Genomic DNA, 25,101 nt, shown 5'->3' with positions numbered 1-25,101 from the left:
GGTGTCACTTTTTTCATCATCTTCATTATGTTCATCATTGGTTTCAAGCTCGGGCTCAGGAGTAATGCAACGACAGCGCTGCATAATGCGTGTGGAACCTGAAGCTGTTGGGCCGTCACGTCTGTCTCATCAAGATATTTTTTTGAATCCTTCTTTGACGATGGTTTTGTTTTCTTTTCAAAACACTCATCCAGTGTAGTTTGCCTTTTTTTCCGATTTTTTTTTCAAATTCTCACGCGTCTTTACAAGATCCCTACAACTTCCGTTTCCTGACTATTTTTCTTCACTTTCTTTCTCGGCCCGAGATGAGTTCTCACAAAATGCACTACTTCCCTCCAGTGGCCAGTTTTATTGCTTTAAAATTAGTTTTGAGCTTTGTGCATTGCAGTTTAGGTGCAACAGAACCTAGAGATGCCTCTTGTGTAAAAAAACAAACAAAAAAAACCGTAAAAGACATATAAATACGTTTTTGGGACACTGAAACAATAAAAAATAGAACGTATTTAAACATTTTTGGGAGCAAATGAGTTAAAAGCATGATTGGAATAAAAATGCTTCAAGTACAGACTCGGTATATTCTAACCCCTTATACTTATATAAACATGATAGATACATACTTACTAGGGGTCAACCGATATGGGATTTTGAAATGCCGATACCTAAAAAAATGTGCAGCCGATTGCCGATTTTGTAAGCCACTTTACTTTTTTAAAGCACATAGACTGAAAAAAATTGCTTCAACACCTTAAAATTTACAATGCTAACCTGAGACTTAAAAAATTAAGTCTAGTGCTACCAAACTAACAAACACAGCAATCCATTTTATGTTTATACATACTTAGCAAGAACAGTACATTATTTTCAGATAATTAAACCGACCAGGACATCACAACGAGATGTAAACAGATGAGAGTTCAAGAGAATGCTCGCCATGCTAAAGCTAATGCTAACGCGAATGCAATGCTTACGCTACAAGTTACATTTCGAGTGAAAGGATCTCTCAGTAAACACCTTGAAAGGCTAAAGCAACACTGCATATTCTCTCATGCAAGATAAAAAAAAAAAAAAAAAAAAGTGTAATATTTACAAAACAGGCAAGCCTGAAGCTTCCTGAATAGAATGCCACCGGCCGCGAGGGGGCAGCGCCGTTCCATAGTAATGTTATTCCCCCCAATAGTGGGAGAGTTAGTAGTTGTATGAGACGTTTATGCTGTTGCATTGTGCTATTTGTGCTCCACACATATTTCTGTAAGTCTAATGTCAATTATGTGGCTCTTGTTGTATTTTGGCTTATATGTGTACAGAGATATATTATGTTTTGTTAGTACTTGCTATTGTTTTCTTCTATTCAGTTAAGTTAGTATGTTGTGGCTAATTAGCTATTTTTCTTGTTCTTCAGGGTTCCCTCATCTTTGTCAATAAATGAGAATTATAAATTGACATTGAGGGGTATTTCTTCACTTCCTTTAGCAGCCTGCCTTCAAGCTGATGTGGGGTCCTTACGGGGTTCCACCGTCAGTCAGCGGCAGCCACAGTTGCCCACACAGATGCCTGATGATCAAAATCCCTTTTTTATGGGCTTTTTTTGTTTGTTTAATCGGCCGATTTTTTTTTTTTTTTTTTAATTGCCCCATTGCCAATGTTGGAAAAAAGTCTATATAGTGGCCAGCCGATATATTGGTTGACCTCTAATAATTACATACACACATATATACATGTATAATATACGCACATTTATTTACAGAACATTAACTCATTTGCTCCCAAAAACGTATAAATATGTTCTATTTTTAATTGTTTCAGTGTCCCAAAGACGTAATACGTCTTTTACGTTTTTTTTGATAAGAGACCTCTCTGGGTTCTGATTCTACTGAGCTCCAAAGCACAAAGCTGAAAATCCATTTTAAAGCAATAAAACTGGCCACTGGAGGGCAGTAGCACATTTGGTAAGACCGCAACCTGATTCAACGGCAACGAACGGCCGGGCCACACGGTAAAGGCGCCAGCGGAAGGATGCCAGGCGGCAGACGACCGGGCAGAACAACCGGGACCACCAGTGCAGCGGATGATGTCGTTGAGTCTGTGCTGCTCGCCAAGCAGACCCCGCAGACACAAAAAAAAAAATCCATCTTTATGAGACAAGTGGCGATGAGGGAAAAGTTAACCCGGCTGTCGTGGCCACAACAGTGTCATCTCAGTTAGTTATGTGTAAATAAATTGTTACTTTGCTATCAAAAGCTCTATTTGTCTAGTTGTTTATGGTATTTTGTAAAAGGAAAACATTATTCAGATGTTTGGGATGTAACTAAAGCAAAAAATAGCTGTGTTAAAGTCAAAGTTATGTTTGAAATGTATGCTTTCACAAAAAGCTCAATTTCTCTGTTTTTTCATCAGAAATTGGAAAATTGCTCAAACTAAGCTATTTTCTAATGCTGATTTCTAAAGAATGGAAAAAGATATGAACTTACTTTTTTTTCCTGCTGAAAGGAGAGAGTCTAATCCTTCTTTTGGTGGATTCCATGTTTATATAGCAATAGCACAGAATTTTCTGTGGGCCTTGCAAAATCAGTCAAAATTCAGTAAAACGGCCGGGAGCGAAGGGCCTTGCTCCGGTGAAAATGGCTGGGAGTGAATGAGTTAACAAGTACAGGGGTCGGACACCATTTTAAAAGTCAAATTAAATGCTTTTAAAGACATTTTTAAAACCTTGAAAATATAATTTAAAACCCAAAAAATGTCGCAACAATTTATGAAGAAAAAACTCATTTTATTTTACCGGTGTTTTTCTCCTCTCATGTGCGACTCCACAGCTTTGACCCCCATTGTCCCTAACGAAAAAGTCTTTTTGCAGACTTTGCACTACAGGTGGGAACCTCTAAGGACCCGCGGGAACTCTGGAATTCACCAACGATGTAAAATCGTGGTCGTCACTCGGAAGGTGTATCCACAAATCTTTGTGCCTGTCAATCATAATTCTAATCCGAACTCTGATCAGATTAAAGACATTTTCTCCATGTAAATTTCACAACATTTACATTTGTCCCTTCAAAACAATGAATTCCTTATGTGTTTCTAACCTACTTAGCCAATCGATAAAAACATTCACACGCGGTCTCGAAACCGAGAGCGATCTGAAGCGTACAAGCCAGAAAAGTCAAACAGACGACACTATGAGAACGTAAACCACAGGGAGCCTCTCCAAGCATTTTCCATGTAAAAGGCGATATAGCATATGAAGGCAAGCGCGCTTTCTCTGACTGAACGCATTTGAACATCACAGGTGCATTTGCTTTTATTCCCAGACAAGGTCAACAATGAAACACAACGTCTTGAAAGAGCAGCGGCTCGCCGTCGATTAGCGACGCGACTCTCGCCGCGTTTGGAGACGTGACAAGAGGCGAGACGGAACAGACAACGCAATTAGGTTGCGCCGGGACTTCGTCATCCGCCTGCTGGCTCAACGCGGAGCGCGTCGAAAACAAAAGCGGGGGCTTCTTTTCGCAACGCTCAAAACAGCCCATCCCCCACTGAATGGCTCCGCGTTGGATTCTGTCGACTACAGAAAATGAAGCGGTCTACATAGTAGCAATTTGGTGACAGTGTGACTTATCATTCAAATAAGGGGTTCTGCTAAAATGAAAGGAACCGCAAAAATACGAGGGATCACGTGAAATATACAGTAAGGAGCAGAAGTATTTGCACCCCTTATGATTTTGCAAGTTAACCCACCTAGAAAATAGGAAGTGGTCTGAAATTTCAATCATAGATGTATTTCCACTTATAGAGAGATAATCTTAAAAAAAAAAAAAAAAAAATCCAGAAATTACATTGCATGTTTTTTAAAATATTGTAATTTACTGGGGTTCATAAGTATTTGTAACCCTGACAAAATCAGTGCTAATATTTTGTGAAAAAGCCTTTGTTTGCAATTACAGAGGACAGACGCTTGAAAAATATTGAGTTTTCGAGCATGTTCAGGTCTTCAAATTGGCCGTTGTGAGACAAAATGCCGAGGGTCTTTTCACTTTCCTGTTTGGACACTGCCGCTTCGACGAAAACTCAAATGTTTTTCATCAGATACCTGAACACATGAATGAAAACTCACTATTTTGACAACTTAACATCTCATATGTCGCATGAACAGTCTCAGCAATTTTGGGAGAAATCTAACTAACTGCCCAGGTGCAATGGTCTGAAACAGGGACGCTGTTTATCGGCTAAATTGCATGTTTTTTTTAACATTCAATCCAAAATGCTGAGGGTCTTTTCACTTTCCTGTTTCACGCCGCCGCTTCGACGAAAAGAATATTTTTCATCAGATACCTGAACACATGTCTTGAGGTCAAATGATTACTTTCCCACGGAGGAGGAGCCTTTCTTGTAAAAAAGAACAATGGTTGATGGTTGAGGTTTACCCATGTTGACAATTACAGGCTTCTCTAATATTTTCAAGTGGGAGAACTTGCACAATTAGTGGTTGACTAAATACTTAGTTGCCCCACTGTATACATTTATTTTAGTTAGTGAGAGAGAAGAAAAGTCCGGCTCGACCCGACCCGAACGTAAATGATTGACATTTTGGGCCCGACCCGGCCCGAAATTCGGGCTCAAGATCTAGGCTCTAACGTAATTGCATGAATTCAGATTTGGGGGACTTGACAGTTCAGACCGCAGCCACAATCTGGAAAAATGTTGCCCAGATCGTATTTTTTATCCACATACAAAAATGACTTAGATCGGATTGAAACGGTCCACTTTTATGCAACCTGTCCCGTTTAGACAGTCAAGTTAATGCCTTACTCGAGTTGGAAAAACACAAAAAATTGGATTTGTGCATTAGGAGCAGCAGCATGAACCCAGCCTTAGGGAGAACACTGAAGTCAACTGGCTTGCCACTCGGTCGGAATGCATTTACTGTAATGCTTGGATTATGCAGGTATGCTAATTTTTTTCATTTGACCACGGTAACACGAACGGCCGCTAGCTTGATCGCAGTGACCAATTCCTACTTATTTTTCCCGTGTATGTGTAAAATATGTAAGGGTTCAGTTCGCGCATGTGTAGTGACATCAAACCCTACTTATTTTAGGAATTAGCACCCCACTAATATCTCCCGACACCAGCCCATTGATGGGAAATCCCCGTTATCTCCGTATACCTGTCCACCCTTGATATCGATAGCCTTTTGAGATACAAAGTATCACAATTAGGGGTGTCAAACGATTAAAATTTTTAATCGAGTTAATTACAGCTTAAAAATGAATTAATCATAATTAATCGCAATTCAAACCATCTATAAAATATGTCATATTTTTCTGTAAATTATTGTTGGAATGGAGAGATGAGACACAAGATGGATATATACATTCAACATACGGTACATAAGTAATGTATTTGTTTATTATAACAAATCCACAAGATGGCATTACCATTATTAACATTCTGTTAAAGCGATCCATGGATAGAAAGACTTGTTCTTAATAGATAAATGTTAGTACAAGTTATAGAAATTTTATATTAAAACCCGTCTTAATGTTTTCATTTGAATAAAATTTGTAAAATTTTCAATGAAAAAATAAACTAGTAGCCCGCCATTGTTGATGCCAATAATTACTTACACAATGCTCATGGGTGCTGAAGCCTATAAAATCAGTCGCACCCAAGCGCCAGCAGAGGGCGACAAAACTCCGGAAAACACATCAAGTACACATTTCACTGTGCTGTCATTTTAATGTTTGAGAGCGGCATTTGCGTTAATTGCGTCAAATATTTAACGTGATGAATTTTTAAAAATTAATTACCGCCCGTTAACGCGATAATTTTGACAGCCCTAATCACAAATATATCACCATTTCGATATTTTGTCACACCCCTAGTCGGTATTGTCCTTTACATTGAGTTACTCATTTTAGCGTAAGAATACCAAACTTATCCATCTCAAATGACAATCCACATATTGTTTGAATCTGAGCCTTCTGGAATAAAGGTTAGTCGACGGAAAAGTTTTCCAGTTTTATCCGGCTGTTCGCACATATTACCATCACAAATGCGGATAATTGCGTTGACGTATCAACTCCCGTCGAGGCCAATGATTTCAACGAGACCGTGTTTAGGGGTCTCTTCCATGTAGGTATGGAACAGATCAGACTTAAAAGGCTTTTAAAATATACTTCTCTCAAGTTTATATTCTTTCATTTCCTGTGCTGCCGGGCATGCTAGCGATATGTCGGGAAATGTTACACACAGTTACTGTACACCCGTGCGACACACACACAGAAACGCAGTACGCACGGTGACCTCAAAGAGAACTCAAAGGGTTTAAGTTTTGGGAGCTTGCGCAGGAATTATTCTGTTTCATGTCTCATGCTGTCAGATCTCTGTAAATAACTCCACTGATTTGCAAAAGCGTTGTGACATCTGATGGAATGTGAGCTGTATAGACGGACTTAAATATCAAATACGTTGCACGGCGGCCTCCCACGCAATCCGCGGAGAGCCCAGACTTTCGCCAATATCTGTTTTTAACGCCGCCGAGGGATTTCCAACAACAGGCGAGCACTTCCCGCCGATTTTCAGGCTCTTTGGTAAACATCGTAACGTTGATTTAAGGGGGCGTTTACGCGCCGCTTCCTCTCGGGGAGATCTTAATTCAATATCCTGCCTGGGATGCGCCGTGTCCTGTCTGCCGGAGGTTGCAAACAGAAATTGTAAACAAGTCGGTACCATTTTATTTGACAGTGGTGTCATAAGACCGTTATGATTCAATCAACTTTATTTGTATAGCACATTTTTAAAAAATCCGCCAAGGAGTCCAAAGTGCTTTACATATCATAAAACATCAAAATAAGTTAACATTCAAAGTTAAAAGAAACACATAAAAAATAAAATAAATAAAAGACAAGGTTATAAGCAGTCATTGCAAATTAAAAGCTGAAGAAAAATAAAATGTTTCAATTAGGGCTGTCAAAATTATCGCGTTAACGGGCGGTAATTATTTTAAATTAATCACGCTAAAATATTTGAGGCAATTAACGCACATGCCCCGCTCAAATTAAAATGACAGCAGTGTAATGTCCGCTTGTTACTTGTTTTTTGTTGTTTGGCGCCCTCTGCTGGCGTTTGGGTCCAAATGATTTTATGGGTTTGGGGAGTGAGCATGGTGTAATGACATCAACAACGGCGTGCTACTAGTTTATTTTTTGATTGAAAATTTTACAAATTTTAATAAAATGAAAACATTGAGGGGTTTTAATATAAAATTTCTATAACTTGTACTAACATTTATCTTTTAAGAACGTTTTTCTATCCATGGATCGCTTTAAGAGAATGTTAATAATGTTAATGCCATCTTGTTGATTTATTGTTATAATAAACAAATACAGTACTTATGTACCGTATGTTGAATGTATATATCCGTCTTGTGTCTTATCTTTTCATTCCAACAATAATTTACAGAAAAATATGGCAACAATGGCGTGCTACTAGTTTATTTTTTTGATTGAAAATTTTACAAATTTTAATAATACGAAAACATTAAGAGGGGTTTTAATATTAAATTTAATAACTTGTACTAACATTTATCTTTTAAGAACTACAAGTTTTTCTATCCGTGGATCGCTTTAAGAGAATGTTAATAGTGTTAATGCCATCTTTTTGATTTATTGTTATAATAAAATACAGTACTTATGTACCGTATGTTGAACGTATATATCCGTCTTGTGTCTTATCTTTTCATTCCAACAATAATTTACAGAAAAATATGGCATATTTTACAGATGGTTTGAATTGCGATTAATTACCATGAATTATTTTTAGGCTGTAATTAACTCGATTAAATTTTTTAATCGTTTGACAGCCCTAGTTTCAAGGCGTGATTTGAAATCTGTAAGCGAAGGGGCCTGGCTAATAGTAAGTGATAATTGGTTCCACAGCCTTGGCGCCAGCACCGCAAATGCACGGTCACCCCTAAGCTTCAGCCTTGATTTTGGGACTTCTAGAAGCAGGTGGTCAGCTGATCTGAGGGCTCTGGTTGGACTGTAAGGCTGAAGCAGTTCTGACAGATATGGCGGCACAAGATTATTCAAACATTTAAAAACAAAAAATAATATCTTAAAATGTATCCTTACATTTTAAAACAGCCCAAAAGCATGATGTTTCCACCCCCATGCTTCACAGTGGGTATGGTGTTCTTCAGATGCAATTCAGTATTCTTTCTCCTCCAAACATAAGAACCTGTTTTTTTTTTTTTTTTTTTTTTTTTTTTTTTTACTAAAACGTTCGATTTTGGTTTTATTTGACCATAACACATTCTCCCAGTCCTCTTCTGGATCATCCAAATGCTCTCTAGTGAACCGCAGACGGGCCTGGACATGTACTGGCTTCAGCAGGGGGACACGTTTGGCAGTGCAGGATTTGATTCCCTGGCAGCGTATTGTGTTACTGATAGTAGCCTTTGTTACTGTGGTCCCAGCTCTCTTTAGGTCATTCACTAGGTCCCCCCTGTGTGGTTCTGGGATTTTTGCTCACTGTTCTTATCATTTTGACGCCACGGGGTGAGATCTTGCATGGAGCTCCACATCAAGGGAGATTATCAGTGGTCTTTTCTAGTAATTGCTCCCACAGTTAATTTCTTTTTACCTATTGCAGATTCAGTCTTCCCAGCCTGGTGCAGGTCTACAATTTTGTCTCTGGTGTCCTTCGACAGCTCTTTGGTCTTGGCAATAGTGGAGATTGGAGTGTGACTGACTGAAGTTGCGGACAGGTGTCTTTTATACCGATAATGAGTTAAAACAGGTGCCATTAATACAGGTAACGAGTGGAGCCTCGTTAGACCTCGTTAGAAGAAGTTAGACCTCTTTGACAGGCAGAAATCTTGCTTGTTTGTAGGTGACCAAATACTCATTTTCCACCATGATTTGCAAATAAATTCTTTAAAAATCAAACTATGTGATTTTCTGTTTTTTTCCCCACATTCTATTTCTGATGGTTGAGGTTTACCCATGTTGACAATTCCAGGCCTCTCTAATCTTTTCAAGTAGGAGAACTTGCACAATTGGTGGTTGACTAAATACTTATTTGCCCCACTGTAAACTTGGAAAAAAGACAAAACAGGGTTTATTAATGTCAGTTATTTGTGTCCTCTTTTTTGGAAATTCAAAATATGATCACCCTGGAATGATGTGCAGCCAGCATGTGTAGTTATTTGTTTAATGCTTCAGCGCATCCAGGTCAGTTTGCTCAGCACGTGTCGGACTGCGAGTTATTAGTGCGCATACGTAAAAGGAGTGGGAACCTCAGGGCACCTTACGATACGATTCATGATACAAGGCTCACGATCACGATTATCTCACAATATCAAGATACATCGATTATCGATATATTGGTCAGAAATATGATATTCTACGATGAAACTGTTGAAGGAAAAAAAAGATTTCAGCCATATTAAAAAGTGACACCTTTGCTGTAAAATATACAGTGGGGAGAACAAGTATTTGATACACTGCCAATGGGAATTGGCAGTGTATCAAATACTTGTTCTCCCCACTGTACATCTACTGCAAATTGTGTACCTGCACATATAGAGGAAACAAACCACAACCACTCATATCTCTTGGAAAGATCATGATGAATGGCACCCTTAATTTCTTTAAAGTTTGAAATCTTTAAAAAAAAAAAAAAATAATAATAACTGTGCTGTTGGTGTCAGTCAGCAGTTGAACTTGGAATGGGGCAGGGGTGAAAGTGGGCTAGAACGGTCAGGAACGCAGTTCTGGTATAAGATTCAGGGCCGGAACGCAGTTCGGGTATATGGTGCTTTGATTCCGAAAACATGACGGCAACTGTCAAAACGCTATGTAAAAAAAAAAATAAATAAATAAAATAAAATACAAAGCTGCCACACATGCATTTCATTTCCAAGAAGAAAACAATCTACCAACATCAGATTTACATACACAAGTGTTAACAACAAGCATAATAAAGGGCTTGTGTAGCGTAATCCATTTCCACCGATATTTATTATTCATTTTATTCCACGGATCGCATAGAGGTTTCCCCAACTGCTGCAGTTATCAGAGTCTGACGATGACGAGTCACGTAAATGTGCGAATGCATGCAGCAAAACAAAACGCATGGACTCATTTATCCGTTCAACTGGCTGACATACTGACATGTGATCACCAGAGATAGTTAGCTCTGATTGGTTCAAATTTGCATGTTTTCTGAAACAGCAAAAAAAAAAAAAAAAAAAAAAAAAAAAAGTCAATGTTTGCTTCACATGTTTGTTTCACTCTGCATAATATAAGTCATTTGTGCTAGTTTTTCCTGAATGTATGTTACTAATATCTTTATTATTAAAAAAAAACAAAAAACTAAATGTTTATATTAACTTCAATTTCAATATACAGCCTATGTTCTTAAGCAGTTAAAATTTAGATTTGGAATTTAGTATGTGAGGAAATGATGGAAAATAAAAATTGGGAGGTAGAGGTTGGGGTTATTGCTGTTCTTGTTCATTTTAAAATACTACTTTGAATGAAAATCAGTTTTTGTATGTTATAGAAATAACTGACCAAAACAATTTTCTTTGCATTTCAGTAAATTTTTGAACAAAAAAAACAAACAAACAAAAAAAACCAAATACAATTTCTGGCTCCGTGGCAACCATCACGTCAGGTAGTTCCGGCAAGAAATTCTAACCACTTTCACCCCTGGAGTGGGGCAATGATAACATTGATGGGTCTTTTCTTCATATATTTGGTTCCAAAAAGCTCTGCTCACACACAAAAATACACACGGTCCCAGGCTTCAACTGGGACCGTGTGCTTTGGTCAGATGAGACCAAGCTTGAGCTTTTTGGCAACAAACACTCTAAGTGGGTCTGGCGTGCCACGAAAGATGCGCATGCTGAAAAGCACCTCATACCCACTGTGAAGTATGGCGGTGGGTCAGTGATGCTGTGGGGCTGTTTCGCTTCCAAAGGCCCTGGGAACCTTGTCAGGGTGCATGGCTTCATGAATGCTTTGAAATACCAGGACATTTTTAATCAAAATCTGTTGCCCTCTGCCCGAAAGCTGTAGATGGGTCGTCACTGGGTCTTTCAGCAAGACAATGACCCTAAACATATGGCCAAATCTACACAGAAATGGTTCACCAGACACAAAATCAAGCTCCTCCCATGGCCATCTCAGTCCCCAGACCTTGCTTTGTTGGCAAAAGGGGGTTTTACAAAGTATTAACACCAGGGCTGCCAATAATTGTGACACACATTATCTGATATCGAATAATTATTTCTTTATGTGGGATTTTTTCCCCACTGAATGAATGCACTTGTATTGAAGGCTGGATTTTTCTCTTTTTTTCCATGAAGGTCCCATATTATTTGAATTTTAAAAAAATTATTAGAAGCTAAAAAACACATCTTAACCAGGGGTGCCAATAATTATGGAGGGCATTGTAGTAACCTTCGCTATGTGTGGAAGTCATTTAATATTGTGAATAAACCGTTCAAATTGCTCCTGTTATTGCATTAGTTCCCTTCTATTTTCGACATATGTAAGTTTTAAAACTTGTTTCATCATTTATAGATTTAAGTTAAGTTTTGCCGATTTAGGAGTATTTTACATAAAAAGTTACTTATGTTCGCTAGGAAGATTCTCTACAACAGAGCCTACCTGAGAAGTCTACTGCTTTAATATGGCGGCTGTTTACTAACGCATCTAGTACTTTATTATACTTGTTGCTAATGCCGCCTTGTCTGTCATTTGCATCTAGTTCTGTATATATGTGATATCTACCAAAGCATCATGTGGGCGTAGTTTGTAGGCTATCGGCTACAGTCAGGTACTATTGGAGCCACCTAGCATAGTAGCATCGCATTTGCAATGGCGTCACATTCCCTTGCCTCCTCCCCACTCCTGCTCTGCTCTCTCGTCTAGTGAGTCCGTCTTTTTCACACTTTTCTCGCGTCAGCCAACCAACATCGCAACGCATTGTAACGCACGCCTTTCCCGCCTCAGTAACGATAACGGCGTTGCCAAGATGAGAAAAGTAATTAATTAGATTACTCACTACTGACGCCGTTATTAACAACACTGCCTAAGACTAAAGTATTTTCGTCCAAAAAACTAAGACGAAAATTAAAAGGGCTGCAAAAGACAACACTGCTTTTCCAATTTTCAGCAATTATCTTCAATTACTTTCATTGTAACGGATATCCGTCGTAAACCAAGGACTCGACCTGACGCGTCGGAATTGCCCGGTTGGCCTTTGAGTGTAAACAGAGCCGAGATAAGGTTTGCTCCACCGTCCCGCGCGGAGCAATATGTCCATCTGTAGCAATCAGTGGCGAGAAAGCAGAAGAGGCAGCTTCTCACCTGATTGCAGACAGCAAGGACACCTGGAGGTAAAACACCCCGTTAAACACTTGGATCAATATTAACGTGACTTCCATTTCATGCTTGCCCGCTTCCAATCAGCCGACAATATACTCCACCAGCGGGCCGTCTGGTGCAACAGGGCAGCTCATTCCAGGCGCAGCGACGGCAGCCGCACAAAATGTGCTGGCTAAGCTGGACCGTGTGGCTAATAGACAATGAAACCCAGCGAGTGTCCACCAAATCACACACACATACACGCGCAGGCTAGCGACAAAAGTGATGACAAAGGTCACGCTGAAGCCGACAACGGCAGTTTTCGTCAAACTCATTTAGAAAGGACCTCCGTGAAGTGCTCAAATTTATATAAAGTGATGTCAATCATTTGTGCAATTTTGTGCTATTAAAAGTTTTGTTTGTGCTGCTATCATTTTCGAGAAATTGGGCTTTATTGCAACACTTGGTAACTTTTCAATTTTGGTCGATCTTAGCGACGCCGGTGGAGAAAAGTGGTAGTGTTTTGCCTTAAGGAAGACTGCGTTTCCCATGAGGAATAGGGCATACCCGTGCAGTGTTGTAAAATCTTCAGTCAAAAAAAAATCAATCTCCCGGTCGCCTGCAGATGGATTGATTAACATTTATGTGGCTGTGGCAGTAATAGTAATAAGGTAATGAATCCAGTTGTTGCTAAACAATAGCATATGACGGTTAGCCACCGTCATAGTGCCAATGTTTATTCTGTACTGGTAGCCTGCCTTGTTTTTCCTCTTCAGACAGACTTTTTGTCTCTTTTGTTGCTCTGCGTTAGCATCGACTTCCGTTGTTATGATGAATGGCGAAAGGAGGAAATGATGTATGCCGTAAAGCAGTCAGGACATTTGTATTTTTTTTATTTTTTATTTTTTTTGTGGCAGGGTTCCTGCCACCCTGCCCCCTCCTTAAAGCTAACTAGTACCGGTGAAAGTCGACATACTGTATTATCACAAATGTGATGAAAATATTTCATAAAGGTTGAAAAGTTACCGAGTGTTGCTTTAATGTCACTTTAATGTATGCTGTCGCTAGCTCTGGGAAGTTGACCCCCAACCAGAGGCAAATTTATATAAAAATGATGTCAATTGTTTGTGCTAGAAAAAAATACATTAAACACCTACACTGACAATTAATATAGTGGTGCTATTGTTAGCTAATTGTAATTACGGTGGACACCATGTGGGGGGGCGGGTGGCTGATGACCTAAGAGAAAGAGGAGTGGGCGGGGGGGAGTCAAAAAGAGATTAGGTCAGTTGGAGCTTACACTAATCAGAAATGTGAGGTGTAGAACCCAGTATAATGGGAAGCAATATGTCGATATCCTATTCTATGCTGCCTGATCGCTAATCCTGGCACCGATAGTTTCTCTACTGGTGTCTAATTGCACCCAGTCATGCGTGAATCCCATCAGACAAGGGATAGTCCTGCAGAACAATGGAAATGCTGCTGGGGGGCGGGCCCTCCTCAGCCAATCGGGGGGGTGGTGACCCATCCCTCCTCTGGCAGCTCCAGCAAAGGGGCCATCGCCATCCCCCTGACCATCCATGCCCCCATTAACCGGCCTTCAAGAAGGGATGAGAGGATGTGCCAACGGCTCCAATACTCGCCCACCTGGCCCGACAACCACCACTGCAACCCCCAACTGAGCGGGACTGCCACGGTTGCCAGGCCCGGGGCAGGACAGGATCCTCACCCAGAGTGCATGACACCCCACCGATCCACCGGCAATCAGCAGACAACCTGCGCCGGGGCCAGAGGAGGATACCTGGGTAGATAAGAGAGTGGAAAGCGGAAGCAGGAGAGTACCGAGAAGCCGCCGCGGGGTGGCTCAGGACCAGACTCCCGACTCCCCCCACCTGCGCAACCGGCGGCTCGAGCAAAAAGGGAGAGACAGCGAGAACCATAAGTGGTATTTGCCATGTGGCATTGTTTTTGCCACGTGGCAAATTGGATTTTGTCATGTGGTATTTTTTTTAATTTGGCAAAATGGACTTTGGTAAATGGCATTTTTCCTGAATGTGGACAAATGGATTTTGGTATGTGGCTTTATTTTTAATTTTTTTTTTTTTTTTTTGGGGGGGGGGGGGGGGTCTGTGGCGTTTCTTTTTGGGTATATGGCATTTTAGCCGGCCAGGCACATCCATGCCATTGCCGGCTATAAACATCCAAATTTTCCATTCATTTTAAAAGGCAGAAAAACGTGTGGCTGTGATTTTGTGGCTGTGGGCAGGAAGAAGGGTGTGTTTGGGCATTGATTATGATTATCTTCTATTGCAGTTTGGGCTGTTTAATTCATGCGTCACAGTTACTGAGTCACCGTTACTGAGGCAACCCGAGTGGGAGATTTTGCGCGCTTCAGCGTCAAAGGGGTGCTTGAGAGCCTTATCAGTCGTGTTATCAGTTTGGGTATCGGGCCGGTGTTTCTTATAGTACAGGACTTCCCGCCATTTGTTCTGGACTGCCCTGAAGAATTGATTGTGTGGATTTGGTGTTGGAGACGTGGGCTTGTAAATGTGTTGCCTATCACCTGGTTGTCAGTGTCAATCTTGCTCAGTCAGCTGCATGACGCACACGTTGGGCTTCCGTGATCAGAAGGCGACAGAAAATGTAACCAAATTTGACCCCAGATATTGCGATTTTGAGTGTTGCAAGATTTGTACTTGGCGCTAAAAGGTATGTATTAGACATTTTGGTGAAGATAAAATATACACTGGATAGTCGTTTAAAATGTTTTAAGGAACATTTTGATGTTGTCAATCATAACCAAGCTCCAAATCACACCCTAAAAATGGTAAGCACCTCCAACAAACTGCTCACTGGCAGCTTTTTTAGATGGCACAGAGCTACAAACAATCTCAAAATAACTCCTTTGAGCGCGGGCGACAAATAAATAAAGCGAGGCGGCGAGTTCTTAATGTTCAGTCGAAAACAAAGGCGTCGGCGAGACTGCGTCAAAACAGACACGGGCCACTCACGCAGCCGAGTGTTCTTTGTGAGAGGAAACAAAAAGAAAAACAATCACTTTCATTCCTTCCAGCGAGCGAGCGGGGAAAGAGTGACGCGTGCTGCGAGCGCCGGCTTCAAACGGGAAAAGATGGCGGCTGAAGCGCGCCTTGTCATCTCCTGCTGTCAAAGTCTGCATTCTTTTTGGACAAGCTAGCGTCTTTCCATTAGTCCCAGATTGGAGCGCTTTAATGACGACACGCTTTGTTCTAAAATGTTCGACGGGGAGCTCGTCGAGTCTGGATGGAACGGAGCGCAAGCTCACCTGTCGACCTCGGCGACCTTACGATAAAATACTTTCTGTTTCAACGGAGAATATTCCACGGAGAAACCGTCTTGTGTCAACTAAACTAAGGAGTAAAGCTGCAAGTGACGTTTTGCTTGAAGTGAAGCCTCGAAATGAGCGTTCAATTTGGATGCCGTTCACCCACGATACAAAATAAAGCATTTTCTTTTATCTATCTGTTAGGAGATCAACCAAAATGGTAGACTTGGAAATTTAATCAGCATAATTAAATTGAATCATTGTTTTTTTCGTCAACCATGACAATAACGAAAATATTTGTTTTATGACGATGACAACCTAAAAATGTGTCCTGGGAGACGAAAACGTAATGGGAAAAATGCTAGTTTTCGTCTGACGGGATGACAACAACACAAGAATTCCACAGTTTCTGTCATATTTTCTTTCAAATGTCTTTCGCCGGAAAACACAGACAAGGCTGAAAAAGCAGTTTCTGCTCTTGCACTCCTCCATAAAATAAACTGCTGTATTTTAAGCCAAAAAGAACTGTTGCGTTTGATAGAACAATATGTCTATATGCTGCCATAGCAAATTGATGGCGCATTATGTCCCCGAACTATTTTTAATTTGTCCGTTTTACCCTGGAAACCCCCGTTTACAGACCTCGCGCAACCGCTTTTGTTTCAACCTAGCCATAAAAAGGTAAGTAATTGTATTGATTATTCGAAATGTCTGTCATTTTTAGCTCAGAATCATTAAATGATGTGCAATATTTAGCTTAAAAAAAAAAGACTTTAAAAAATTATTCACTCACATATTTTAAACTTTTAAACAAATTACGTCACAGTGAAAAAATTGACGTCTGTAAAAAAAGTCACGGATAGCTACCTCATAACTATCACTTAATTGTATATTTTTTTTGTTACTGTCGCGTTTTCCCCAGTATTTTAGATGATAATCGATCCAAACAAAGAAAAATTGAAAACGAAAAAAAAATAAAAACGTTTAAAAGGGTAAATATATGAAAATGAAAATCTCGACCACTCCTTGATGTCTGCGATTTCTGCATCGCGACGCTTGTTATATTACAATGTTTCACCCATAAAAATCCCCCCAAAATCAGGCTGTGCCCATTCACAGCTGTGTCTTGACACTCGGTGATACATGCTACATGGAGTTTTTGGATCAAAAAGAGGTAAGTACGCAATAATATCTCGTTAAAATCAGGGCGTCTTTAATTCTGCTCTCACGAAATAATTTTTTTTTTTTTTAGAAATGCCCTCCTGTTCAATATTTTTCTTTCTCCAGAAAATTGAGATTTTAAGCTTTCCAACGATGTATCACACGTGCATATGGGAGAGTTTTAGAATTTGGCCAAATTGGGGGTCTCAGAGCAGAACTTCAAGTCACCTGAGTGTTTTCTGCCATATGTATTTAGCCTGCATCGTAGCAGTATTTGGGTCGTGTCACTCATGTGAGATGTGCGTAGTGTGTAGAATGTGCTTCAAGCTAGGCTGCGCTCCAGGCTTGCTTGTTTTGAAACACATTGTAAGATTTGTTTTCTTATCTTATAATGTTGTTTTAAAGTGCCTGTGACACCAAAAAGCATGTTTATTTAACCGTGGTATTTTGTGCTCCTGAATAAAATGGAACCCTTTTTGAGTGTTTGGCAGAATGGCTTTTGGCATATGGCAGTTTTTCTGGTATATAGCAAAATGGCTTTTGGCATATGGCAGTTTTTTGGTCTATGGCAATATGACTTTTGGCAGATGGCATTTTTTTGCATATGACAAAATGGATTTTGGCATGTGGCAGTTTTTCTGGTATATGGCAAAATGCCTTTTGTCCTATGGCAATTTTTTGGCATATGGCAAATTGACTTTTGCCGTATGGCAGTCTTTTGGCATTTGGCGGTTTGGCTTTTGGCATATGTCAAAATGGCTTTTGGCATATGGCAGTTTTTTTTTTTGGCATATGTCAAAATGACTTTTGGAATATGGCCTATCTTTTGGCATATGGCAAAATGGTTTTTGGCATATAGCATTGTTTTGCATATTGCAAAATGGCTTTTGGTATACGGCAGGTTTTTTTGTTTGTTTGTTTGTTTTGCTTACGGCAAATGACTTTTGGCAAATAGCAATTTTTTTGCATATGGCAAAATGGCTTTTGGCATATGGCAATTTTATTGGCATATGGTAAAATGACTTTTGCATGTGGTATTTTATGACAGTTTTTGGCATATGGCATTTTTGCTTCATTTTCAATGGTAATGGTAAGTAAATGGTCAAAAAAAAACCAACAAAAAAATTTAGTTTTTCTGCCATTGAAAATGAATGGGATATTTGGACATGCATGGCCGTCAATGGCATGAACATGCATGGCCTGCAAAAATGCCATATGCCAAAGAAAAAACTGCCATGTGCCAAAGGCCATTTTGCCATATGCCAAATACCACTTTTCCTTCTGAGCCCTGCTGAGATTTTGTGTGATCCGTGTCTTTTGCTAGTCGTGCCAAGAACCCTAGTGAAGAGAGGTAACAGGCTTTTTTTTCTTCTTCGATTACTATTTCTGGTAGCCATTGTGTAGCGTTGTTACGACAAGCCTGGGACCTTGAGACATGTTTTGTACGACACACTTAACAGGAGGCATTACTGAAAAAAGATAGCAAAAAAAATTACCAGTCTCCAAAAGTAGAATCAGAATGAAGTTTTAGCTCCTTTTAACAATTAAGATTCTAAATTGAACCCAGATTGTGTCGCAGGTGACGAATGCTAAAACCCTGGCGGAGGTCAACACTCTGTTTTTAATAGTTGCTTCGTCGGCAATCATGCGAATTTACTGGCAGGCGAAATTGTCCTTGGCGAATGACACGACGGCGTTCTTTGCCTGACAGATGTCAACACATCACAGAGAGCCCGGCAAATTAACCAACGGCACCCCCCGACACACAGGCAAAATTAAGAGCAGACGGCACAATCATAGACCACCTGCAGCCGAGGCGGCAGCTGCCAGTGCCGCCAGATGACTTCCTGAACTTGGTTAACTGTCCTTGCTAGTCTGTAACATTGGGGTTGAAGGAAAGAGCTACAATGTAATGCGCAATACAGGGATGTCCCCAGTCCGATCGGGTCAAAAACATTGGGTGTTTAAAATGTATTCATTTTTAATGGCTGCCAATGAAAGCGATAGATTGTTCGATTGCTGCCAGAGCCTAAGTCAAATTGAATTGGATGCCTATCTCCATCGATGGTATGAAATATGATTTCTCAATACCAGCCTTCCCGGTTGAAATGGACTTGATGTCTATAACAATCAATGGAAGTCATTGTGTTAGGAGCTACAACAACAAAACAATCCAGAGGCGTGAGAATATTGCATACAAAACAAAAAAACTAGGCCAAAAAAAAGAAACTAAACCCAAAAAATCATGACAAAACAAAGAGAACCCAAAGAAACGCAAACAATAAAACCTATAAAAAACACTCCAAAACAATATAAACCCAACCCAAAACAAACTAAACCAAACCCTCCCCCAAAAAACTAAACCTACAAAACAAAAAAATAAACTAAATAGAAAAACCAAAACCCAGAAAAACTAAAAACCAAAAAAAAAAAAAAAAAAAACACCGAAAACACAAAAAAACAAAAGAATTACACCCAAACCTCCGAAAAAATTAAACAAAAAAAGAAAAAAAACTTAACTCAAATCCCAGAAAAACTAAAACATAAAAATGAAACCAAAACACCAAATAATTCCACAAAACCAAACACCAAAAAAAAAAGAAATCCAATAAAAAAACCTTAACCCCCCCCAAAAAGCCAAAAAACAAGCCTCCCAAAAAACTAAATAAAAAAAAAAGAAAACCCAAAGTTATAAACACCAAAAACAAAACCCACCCAAAAAACGAACAGAAAACAAATTCTAAAAATTTAAACCAAAACTTCTTCCCAAAATACTAAACCAAAAAACAGACACTGTTCCCCCCCTAAAAAATATTTTAAAAAAAACACAAAACAAACCCCAAACAAACACACATAACAAAATCTAAAAAAACACACACACAAAAAAATAATAAAACAAACACAAATAAAAACAAAAACCAAACAATCCTCAAAAAGCTGAACTTACAAAACAATTTTAAAAAGACAAAAACAAAACGGCAGAAAACAAAAAACTAAACCCCAAACCCCATAGGCAAGGCAAGGCATGGCAAATTTATTTATATTGCACAATTCAACACAAGGCAATTCAAAGTGCTTTACATCATATGAAGATCATAAAAATCGCATTTAAAGCAATACAACGTAAAAACCAAGACAAAAGATCGCATTTAATCACAAATAAAATAAAAATAAATAAATAAAAATAAAACAAAAATAAAAATAAAACAAAAACTACTATTAATAATAATAATTGAAATCAGCAATGGAGATAAGCACAAGAGGAATAGAAAGCAAGTAGACTGAAATATATAGACAGTTATGGATATGGAGTGCTAAACAAAAGCGTTTTTAGCCCTGATTTAAAAGAGCTAACAGTTTGAGCATACTTCAGACGTTCAGGTAACTTGTTCCAGAGGTGAGGAGCATAATAACTAAATGCTGCCTCACCCTGCTTGGTTCTTGTTCTTGGAACATGCAGAAGACCGGTTCCAGACGACCTTAGGGGTCTAGATGTCTCACAGGAATCTAACAAGTCAAGCATGTATTTTGGTCCAAGGCCATGAAGTGTTTTGTAGTATTTTATAGTCTATCCTTTGACTCACTGGAAGCCAGTGTAGCGATTTCAAAACCTGTGTAATGTGGTCCAGCTTCCTTGTATTTGTGAGGACTCTTGCTGCAGCATTCTGTACTAGCTGCAGCTTCCTGACTGATTTTTTATCAAAAGACGTAAATATACCGTTGCAATAGTCCAATCTGCTGAAAATGAATGCATGCATAAGTTTTTCCATGTCTTGTTGAGTCAGAAGCCGTTTAATTCTGGTTATATTTTTTTAGGTGGTAATAAGCGGATTTAGTGACGGACTTTAGATGGCTATCAAATTTTAGATCTGAGTCAATAATTACGCCAAGGTTTCTGACTTGATTTGTAGCTGTAAGTGAAATTGTGCTAAGTTGCCTGCTTATCTTTGACCTTTCCTTTTTTGGCCCAAAAATGATCACCTCTGTCTTCTCCACATTTAACTGGAGAAAATTCTGGCACATCCATTCATTGATTTGATGAATGCATTTACTCAGGGAGATTAAGGGACTATAATCATGTGGGGACACAGAAATGTACAGTTGTGTGTCATCTGCATAGGCGTGATAGGAGATGTCATACTGTTCCATTATCTGAGCTAACAGAAGCATATAGATGTTAAATAAGAGTGGTCCAAGAATTGACCCTTGAGGGACTCCACACATGAATTTGGTTCGTTCTGACTGATAGTTTCCGATTGACACAAAGAAATCCCTATGATGTAAATAGGATGTGAACCACTGAAGGATAGTGTCAGTAGGCCCTACCCACTGTTCCAATCTGCTGAGTAGTATGTTGTGATCAACCGTGTCGAATGCGGCGCTGAGATCCAATAGTAACAGAACAGATGATTTGCCTGCATCGGTTTTCCGACGAATATCATTTAGGACTTTGATAAGCACGGTCTCGATGCTGTGTTGTGGCCGAAATCCAGACTGAAATGAGTTAAAAAGATTGTTTTGCATCATAAAAGTCTGGATCTGTTCGAACACAACCCTTTCTATAATTTTCCCCAGGAATGTCAGATTTGATATTGGCCTGTAATTAATAATGGTTGAGGCATCCAGATTAGGTTTTTTTAGGAGAGGTTTTATTACTGCAGTTTTTAAAGTCTGAGGAAACTCTCCTGTTTGTAGGGAAGTATTTATAATCTGAAGTATGTCTGGGGCTATGCAATGAAAAACAGTTTTGAAAAAGTTTGAAGGAAGGATGTCAAGGCAGCATGTTGTGGGCTTTAATTTTGACACAATTTCTGTTAAAGTGGCATAGTCCAAGAGGCTAAACTGTCTAAGATTGACGTGGGGGACATTTTGGGAGGCATTTAGTGTAACAATTGTTAATCTGGAGTTGCACACAGTCTGTCTAATCTTTAGTACTTTGGGTGTAAAGAATGCTGCGAAATCATTACAGGACACCTCAGATGCCAGTTCCTGAGGTATTGATGTTTGTGGGTTTGTCAGTTTGTCAACAACAGAAAATAGTGTGCGAGTATTGTTGGTGTTTCTACTAATGATCTCTGAAAAATATGACTGTCTAGCATTTTTCAGTTCCTGGTTGTATTTGCGAAGACTCTCTTTGTAGATATCATAACTAGGAGTTTGTTTTTTTGCCATCTGCGTTCTGCTCGTCTACAATCTTGCTTTTGTTTTAAAGCTAGTATGGCATTTCTCCAGGGTGACCTCTTCTTTCTTGACAAAGTTTTTGTCTTAATCGGGGCAATAGTGTCAGTTACAATCACACTGGAACTGAAACTATTTACAAGTTCTTCCACTGGAGCTGTTGGAGGGGTTTAATGGTGAGGCATAGGCCTGTGTGAATAACGCACAAGTGTTATCACTGATGTAACGCTTCCTAATCACCTCTGTTTCCCTTTTCAGAGGATGGACAGGGGTGGTTATTTTAAACATAATGCTGTAGTGATCAGACAGAGCAACCCTAAAAAATTAAACAAAAAAACTCCACAAAACAACAAACTTAAATCCCAGAAAAACTAAACATAAAAAAGAAACAAAAACACCAAATAAACCCAAAAACCAGAAAAACTAAAAGAAAGAAATTCCCCAAAAAACAAAAACCTTAAAAAACCCACCAAAATCAAAACACCCCAAAAATCAAAATCTGAAAAAAACACCCAAAAAAATAAGCCCCCAAAAAACTAACCCACAAAAAAGAAAACCAAAAATACCCCCAAAAAAATTTTAAACCAAAACTTTTTCTCAAAGTACTAAACCAAAAAAAGACACTATACCCCCCTAAAAAACAAAACACACACAATAAAACCTATAAACAATAAAAAAAAAAAAAAAAAAAAGAAAAAACCTAAACCAAACCATCATCAAAAAGCTAAACCTACAAACAATTTCAAAAAGATGACAAAAAATATACCCAAAACCCAGAAAAACTGGACCTGGAACAGCATCTTGGAAGAGTGAATGGGCAGCAGAGGGCGTGACTCGCCTGTCATTCTGACAGGTGAGTCACGCCTTCATCCATCAGCTGATAAAGACGCGTCACACCAACATCAGTGACCCTCTGACGAAGGTGGAAGTGCTCGCCGAAACATGTCAGGTAAATAAAACCACCCACTATTGCCTGGGATAAAAGAAAAGGTTTGACAAACCCAGAAAAACTATTAAAAAAAACACACACACACACACACACACACAAACAAGACGCCAAAAAAAAAAAAAAAAAAAACTAAAACTAAACCCCAAACCCCGTAAAAAATTAAACAAAAAACAAAGTCAAATCCAAGAAAACTTAAAGAAACAAACATAAAAATAAACCAAAAACACCAAAGAAATCCAAAAACCCAAACACCAGAAAAACGGAACCCCCCCCCCCCCCCCCGAAGAAATAATAAAAAAGAAAATGGAAAAAACCCCACCAAAATCAAAAAACATAACCTAAAGAACACCAATAGAAAATAAAAAATGAACCAACACCCCCCAAAAAAACTAATAAAAAACCCAAAGAACAAACACTATAAAAAACACCAAAACCAACCCCCCCAGAAAAACAAAATCAAACCAAAACCACTTCCCAAAAACTAAACCAAACGAAAAAAAAAAAAAAAAACAAACACCAAAAGACAACAGACTCAAAAACAAACTAACATACTACAAAGTCCTCGGCCTACGACATTTCCACAGTATGACACATGTGCCTCGTCTGCCATTGAGACCCCAGCGCCATATTTTCTACCTAACGGGAACTGACTTGTCAAAAAAAGGATTAGTTCATTTTCTTTTGGCTTCTTTCAATCCACTGCTATACTAATAACCCTTTCATGTGGCTAAAATGCTGGAAATAAATTAATATAAAGTGTGCCTTCCCCCCGACTAATTCATTTCCGAGGTATCGGACTGGGACTCGATAGATCCTTAAAATCGTGTGACTGGGATAGACATGCAAAAATACGCGATCGGGACAACGATCATAAAAAAGCTGATTGTAAAAAAAAGTTTGGCCGCTGCTCAACAACTGCTCTTGCTCCTCGACATCGACGAAAAAAAAAAAAAAAAAAAAAAAAAATCAAGGCTCGCTATTTTCCAACTGAAAATGGGTGAGAGGGGGGTTGACGTTATTAGCTGGAGAATCAATACGCTCATTCTGCATTTGCTGTTTAATCACCAAGCCAGAGCCGGTGTTTAATAGCACTGCTTTGCGTAAAAGTCAGTCTTGCGTTGAGTGTGGGAAAAAATGACCTGAGGGTGAAACGGGGAGGACGAGCTGAATTTTTCCATTTTGATGAGGGATAAAAACACCCATAAAACGTAAGTCTTGGACGTATGCTAGCAATAAAAAACACACCAATAAACCCCCGCGCGTTGTATTACATTATGAGCTCCGTCGAAAGCAGTTTGCAGCAGTTCGCGCTTACCATATTCCTGCAGGGTTTTGCAGGCGACGTCCGAGTGGGCGGAGCCGAGTGGGTTCCGGACAAATCGTCTCCTACGACGTAGGTCGTCCTCCCAATAGTCCAGACGCCAGAAGTCGTGAGGTGGCCTAAACACAAAAACAATAAGGAAAAGGACAGAAATGCTAATTAGATTAAAAAAATTGATTGTTAGTTTAAACTTTTGGACAATATAGAGACATTTCATTTTCATCCGAGAGGCATATACAACCCCTAGCAAAAAGTATGACATCACCAGTCTGGGACGAGAACTCACTCAGACATTTTATTATGTAGAACAAACTCTGATAAAAAGCTTTAAAAAATAATGAATTAGTTCAAAAGTGCAATTCTTTAGCATTCAGAAACACTAAAAGAAATGAATAAAAAACATTGTGGTGGTCAGTAAATGTTAATTTTATCGAGCAAGTGCAGGGAAATATATATATGGAATGACTCCATTCTGCAGGGAAAAAAACATGGAATCATGAGAAACAAACAAAGAAATCACAATCAAAACACATCACTAGTACTTAGGAGCACCACCTCTGGCTTTTATGACAGCGTACAGTCTCTGAGGCATGGACTTGATGAGTATTCTTCATCAATTTGGTGCCAACTCTCTTTGAATGCAGTTGCCAGATCATCCTTGGAGGTCGGAGCCTTGCTGTGGACCATTTTTTTCAATAGGGTTGAGATCTGGGCTATTTGCAGTCCATGACATTGACTGGATGAGTCTTTCTCCAAGGAATGCTTTAACAGTTTTAGCTCTGTGGCATGATGCATCGTCATCTTGGAAAATGACAAA

The 25,101-nt window shown here is 39.3% G+C and overlaps 1 protein-coding gene across 2 annotated transcripts in view; it reads right to left on the bottom strand.

Annotated features, from left to right (window-relative positions):
* LOC130917406 (neurobeachin-like) overlaps window positions 1-25,101 on the bottom strand; it is a 572,897-nt gene that overhangs the window by 207,441 nt on the left and 340,355 nt on the right. For both annotated transcript variants that reach the window (XM_057838766.1, XM_057838767.1), the window contains one exon: window positions 24,279-24,403. In XM_057838766.1, the coding sequence (XP_057694749.1) occupies window positions 24,279-24,403 (125 nt within the window). The remainder of the gene's footprint in view (window positions 1-24,278; window positions 24,404-25,101) is intronic.

Source organism: Corythoichthys intestinalis, chromosome 6 (genome assembly GCF_030265065.1).
Source record: "Corythoichthys intestinalis isolate RoL2023-P3 chromosome 6, ASM3026506v1, whole genome shotgun sequence".
Lineage (NCBI taxonomy): Eukaryota > Metazoa > Chordata > Actinopteri > Syngnathiformes > Syngnathidae > Corythoichthys > Corythoichthys intestinalis.
This window is presented reverse-complemented; position numbering and strand designations above follow the sequence as displayed.